This window comes from Maylandia zebra, linkage group LG20 (assembly GCF_041146795.1).
Source record: "Maylandia zebra isolate NMK-2024a linkage group LG20, Mzebra_GT3a, whole genome shotgun sequence".
Lineage (NCBI taxonomy): Eukaryota > Metazoa > Chordata > Actinopteri > Cichliformes > Cichlidae > Maylandia > Maylandia zebra.
Window position 1 is genome coordinate 3359997 of NC_135186.1, and position 6000 is coordinate 3365996.

At 42.9% G+C, this 6000-nt stretch overlaps 1 protein-coding gene across 1 annotated transcript; it reads left to right on the plus strand.

Moving 5' to 3' along the window:
• The first annotated feature begins 1847 nt into the window (after window positions 1–1847).
• mipa (major intrinsic protein of lens fiber a) lies at window positions 1848–3655 on the plus strand. The gene is made up of 4 exons (XM_004558705.5): window positions 1848–2576; window positions 2775–2939; window positions 3059–3139; window positions 3243–3655. Exons 1-4 carry the CDS (start codon window positions 2217–2219, stop codon window positions 3426–3428), a joined length of 792 nt encoding a protein of 263 aa, XP_004558762.1. The 5' UTR covers window positions 1848–2216; the 3' UTR covers window positions 3429–3655.
• Window positions 3656–6000: the final 2345 nt, after the last annotated feature.

The following is a 6000-nucleotide window of genomic DNA, read 5'->3' on the forward strand; positions in this document are numbered from 1 at the left end:
CAGAACTGCACTCAACTTTTCTCTAGCCTTTAAAAGGGAAATTCAGGGGCTTTCCATCTTCTTTGTTTACTAGAAGGAACTACCCAAAGGTCACAAGTACTGTAGTTCACCTCAGTGAAGTTCGTGGGCTAGATAAACTATTGCTATAAGATTATAGTTTGTTGATGAAAGATGTCAGTGATGATCCCAACTTCTCATAACAAAAGCCTGTTTTTTATATATATATATATATATACACACATATATAAACATAACTTCAAGGAAGTTGGCCCATTTTTTATATGAGCAGCTTCAAAAGTTTATGTTGTGTGTGCAGTTACCCGATCCGTGTCCTGTATTCTGCAGTTCACATTTTCACCACTGTGTGGTGAGTATATTCCAGAGCTTCTAATCTAATGTGAGATGTTTAGGTGCTGCATGTTAGGTATGCGTCAGCAGTCTGGACCCAGAGAACAGGAAAACACAATGCAAGCACCTTTTCAACACCCTCCCCAGTAAAACTGAACTGTGGGCTTAAACCCACAATAGGTGGCTTAGGGAGTCACGAAAAGGCCATAATACTACTCTCAATAGAGATGCCCAACTGGACCAAAGTCAAAGTGTCAGAATTTAAAAAAAAAAAGAAGATAAACACTATTTAACACAAAGTTGTTTTATTTAAAAGTTGTTTGTTCCATCATATTAAACAGGCAACTTCAAAGGTGACCTGCTGTAGAAAATTAATATTTCTACCAATTATATTTGTATATAACCTTTACAGTGAGCAAAAACAACCCTGGAACAAACATATAGTCACTCTGGGCTGTGGAAACGTGAACTCAGATTCAACATCGAGGTTAATGCAAACAGATCATAGAAACTAGCAGAAACTGTTACTGCCAGCGTTTTGTTTAAATGGCTGAAAGGAGAAAATCAGTGAGCTCAGCATAATCCTTTCAAAGCACTGCAGCCGTCCCTTTGGCTGTCCTGGTCAGCATGATGCTCCAGTGCAGATGCTCAATGCCAGGCCTGCTCTCCCCTCTTCCTCTCCAACCGTGGATTTTCCACCGCTTTATCTGACCTGAGCCTCCAAACTATTCCAGCCCACACAATGTAAAACTCTGCCTAATCAGTTCTGTTGCCATCAGCCCAATTTGTACCAATCCAGAGAACAAATGGAGAAATTGAGAAATTCCTCGTGCTTTATAGATCACACCTCTGATTAGTCAATGTGAACTGCTGATGCTACTTTAACTAGATGAAATAAAAAGAAAATAGTTTAAAATCATTTAAAAAAAATTCACACAGTATTAATATTATCTTCAGTGCTTGGAGAAATATCTGGATTGCTGGAAAATCAAACAAGTTAGTGCAGTTAGTTCACTGCACTAACAGGTTCTTCCCACCACTTGCTCACTGCTCTTGTTTTTGAGGTTCAAGACCACTGCAGTTTCTCAGGGGGGGTTCAGAGTCAGCGATGGGCTACTGATTGGTGTTTTATTGCCAGCTTTTTTGGTTGAATGCTTCAGCCAGGCTGTTGGAGGTACATAGGTGCTCTCATTCTCCTGCAATGAACCCAGAGTTGTAGCTGAAGCCCTAAAAAGATGGAAAACCACATGGAAATGTAAGAAGTCCAAACTGTAAATGCTTGCCAACCATGATTTTTGTTCTCTGGCCCACTTTGATTAGTTCATGGCCTTTTATGTTTATGTTTTTCTTTTACAATAAGCTGAGGGTAATCAAGGCAAGAAAAGGGTTAAATTGCTTTGTTTTGATTTGCGGTATTGTGCAGTGACCCCTCCCCTGGACTGTGTGGCACTGCCTTGGACCTGGGGTGTTATAAAAAGGCCCCCGAGCTCCCCCTGCTCTGGTAAAGAGGCTGAATGTCTGCAGGACATGCTTACCGTTTGTCTATCCATGTTCTTCTACTAACAACCAGCGGGGTTGGCATATAGATGCGCAGAGACTGGCGTACTGCTCCACTCAGGAGCTCTCTATGACAGAAAGCAGAACAGCAGATTATTTGCAGTTGCACGAGAGTTGCAAGTTAGTAAGGTGTAAATTTTGTCGCTATTAGATTGAGAGAGGTCTTTTTTCGGTTTAAGAGCAAATTTTGCTCTTTGTTTTTTAGTGTCAAACTCAGTCAATCCTGTGGAGAAACATCTTCTCCTTTTAGTTGATTAGTTGTTGACTTTTCATCCCTCCACTCAGAAGTTGCTTTTTGACCTTTCGCCACCATGTGGGAGTTCAGGTCCATGTCTTTCTGGCGGGCGGTGTTTGCTGAGTTCTATGGCACAATGTTCTTCGTGTTCTTCGGGCTGGGGGCGGCCCTCCGCTGGACCACCGGACCCCATAATGTTCTTCATGTTGCCTTTTGCTTTGGTTTGGCGGCCGCCACCTTCATCCAGTCTATTGGCCACATCAGTGGAGGACACATCAACCCAGCCGTTACCTTTGCCTACCTGATTGGCTCTCAGATGTCCCTGTTCCGTGCTTTCTTCTACATCATTGCCCAGTGTCTCGGAGCGCTGGCTGGTGCTGCTGTGCTCTATGGGGTCACACCCAACAACATGCGGGGAAACTTGGCACTGAACACGGTAAGATTGCCGTCACCTGCTGTTACCTATCATTTTCCCATACTCGGAAAGGAACTATAAATTAAAATACTTTACAACTAGGTGCACTCTTTCTTGAGACTGGATGGATGTATTGAAAGCTAAATGTCTGTTTCAATTTCAAACAGTGTTTGTCTTGACTTCTCAGTTCAATCCATCCCTCTGTCTTTCCCTCTGCAGCTGCAGCCAGGCATCAGCTTGGGCATGGCCACCACAATTGAGATTTTCCTCACCCTCCAGCTTGTCGTCTGCATCTTTGCTGTGACAGATGAGAGACGCAACGGACGCCTGGGCTCTGCTGCTTTGGCCATTGGCTTCTCTGTGCTCATGGGGCATCTTCTTGGGGTAAAAACCAACCCGGGGTCTATAAACTTGAAAATACACTCCGGGTTCATACAACGATATCCTAACAAGCTAAACAAGCACCTTTACAGTCCTAATCCCGACTTCTTTCTCTTACCTAGATGTACTACACTGGCGCCGGAATGAACCCTGCAAGGTCCTTTGCTCCAGCTGTTCTGGTCAGGAATTTTGTCAACCATTGGGTAAGATAACTGTATCTGCAAAATGACTTCACACCATAGCATGAACATGACATCCTCAGACTAAACAACACTGTCTGCTCTCTGTCATATCTGTAAACAACAGGTGTACTGGGTGGGTCCTATGATTGGTGGTGCCATGGGTGCCTTGCTGTATGACTTCATGCTGTTCCCTCGTTTCCGTGGCCTCTCCGAGAGGCTCGCCACACTGAAGGGCGCCCGATCCCCAGAGGCCGACGGCCAGCAGGAGACCAGGGGGGAGCCCATCGAGCTCAAGACACAGGCCCTATAAGCCCGGAGTTAGAAGATTGGCTTTTCTGAACCCCCTCCTCCCGCCCACCTCATCCCTCACCTGTCATGCCTCCCTCTGCACCCTCAGTTCCTGGTCCATCCTCAGCCCACACACTATTTTTGCACACATACCTCCTCCCTGTCTCAACACATGCTACTATAGATCCCAAACGTTTTGTTTTCCTTTTTTTGAATCTAGAACTGGACCTCCTGATTTACAGTAAAGGGGCACCCACAGCCCTGGTCATCCTTTCTGATTTTACCACTACCCATCCTACATTTTCTTCTTCTCCCCTTGGATCACAGGACAAAGATGGAGGGTTGGAAGAAGACTTGCCACTGACAGAAGCACCCTGTGCCCTGTAGTGTGGGGAGTCAGTCACTCCTGGCTGACCAGGTGGCTATATACTGCTCAGGACAGGGGCTGCTATTGCTGTCTTTCCTTTGCTTCCCTTTCTCTTTCTTTTCTATTTTTTCCCTCCTTCCTATTTTGTAGTCTGCTAGGAGTGACGCTACAATAGAGCAGTGGACTTCTGAATGCTTTTTTCCCCCGTTTTGATCCAGTGTGATCTCGCCCTTTGTTTGTTTTGTTCCATGAACTTTGGGTAAATTACATGTAGTTATTGTACTTCACTAGTATTTATTTGGCTTATGTGCAAGTGCATGCGTGATGAGGAGTGAGAGAAAGACAGTGTGCTTGCGTGTCTGTGTGCATGTGTATGCTTGTGTGTTCGTTTTAACTGATCATTCCTTTGTTTGTGTTTTGAGTTTTCTTTTCATCTATTTTGCCAGCTTTTTTAGAGAAAGACGCTCCCTTTTTATTGCGCTCGCTAAAACCACAAAAGTCCAATACACCAATTCAATCAATTCCATGTTTAGAGTGGTCCTATTGTTTTTTAATAGCAGTTGAAGATCATCAATGCATTTGAATCCAGTCAGATTCAGGCAGTTCCAGGTTTGTGTCTCATCTAGTGAAGCACACGCACTCACATTCATATTTGTATTAAAATAAACAACAAAAACACCCAGTGAAATTATTTGAACTTTCAGAAATTCAGTGAAGTTATAATTGCAGATCCCTAAATTGTATTATTGCACCCATATATGCTAACCATTGTTTGTTTGTTTTAATGATTTCATTTCAGTGGGAAATCCGCTGGTTTACATAACCTCCACCATATCCCAAAACAGCTTCCTGAGAATTTGTTTTGGATGGTGACTTCCTGAGTTCATTTTTTTCTCCAAGCTTTAAAGCAGCGCTTACCAGATATTCATGTACAAGTGTGTAAAACTGGTTTGCTTTTACCTTCACGTGCCTGCCATGGTAAAACAAAGAGAGCAAACCTGACAGGAACAAGCATTTTCTCTTTGGACTGTGCTGTTTGACATGACTGAAGGGTCGTTCTACATCAGCTTGAGGTTAGAAATGAAAGAGTGCATGAGGTGTGACGGCTTCTTGCTGGTGTTAGCAAACACCTGGTGACTTCTCTTTTCTTAACTGTGCTGGGTGGCTCTCAAAGAGTGAGATCACTTCACTGGACAAGGCCCTCGGATATTTTGGGGGAAGAGACTGAACTCTTTAGTGTGCTTGTACAGGGCGGTGGATGTACACCTTTATTTTCATACAGTCTACACATGAGAGAATGAACTTTGAAGTTGAATTGGCCTGATGTCCCCTCTCTCTTCCATCCCTCCTTCACTCACCCTACCTCCTCCCTTTGTTCACCAGGCAGCCACTCTGTTCCTCTGTCATGAGGGAACATCTTCAGCTGCTGGGATGGAGGGAAGGGGACAAGGTACCGAGATAAGTTAGCATTTTACAAATTACACCAGAGCAGTCACTGAACCAGATATGTAAGCTGATTCTCTTTCTGCTTCCTCTACATAATCTTTGTGTGTGTGTGTGTGTGATTTCCCTGGCAGTGGTTGAGTAGAAATTACATTTTAATGGCCTGTTGAAACTAGAACTTGTTTTCTAATGGGGGGAAAAAGCTTTGTGATGTACAGTGTATAGTGTTCTTCTTTTTTAATTTCATGACTGTTGAAACTGGACAGACAGGAAATATAATACGCTAGCTATGCAATGTCTCCCATTTGGCTAATGGATTATGGAAGCGACGCTGGTTATGTTATACAGCAATATGGTTTAATTCAATAGACAGCCTTTGTGGTAACAGGCATACCTTCCCAATCAAAATGCCATTGCTTATTTTTATATTTAAAAGAAAATCTGAAAATTATTAAGTTTCCAACTCCTGTTTTGTCTCCTTTCTTTTAGAGTAAGTGTAATAAAAAGAAATACAGGATTTAGATATATGCTTTCAGTCAGCATAGACCAATAAAGCAATTCTTATATTTATACAGCAATCGTCATATAGTTAATAACACACTTCTCACTCCCAAACGAATCATTTCCATAAACAAATCAGATGAGATTGTGTACCTCGAAAGCTGTAAATCATCTGTCCGCAGCTGCTTGTACTGAAGAATATTTTCCACTGTGCAGTGATAACTCATGGATCTTGACTTAAGGGAGAAATGACCAATTTCTTGTAAATAAATTCAAACAAATG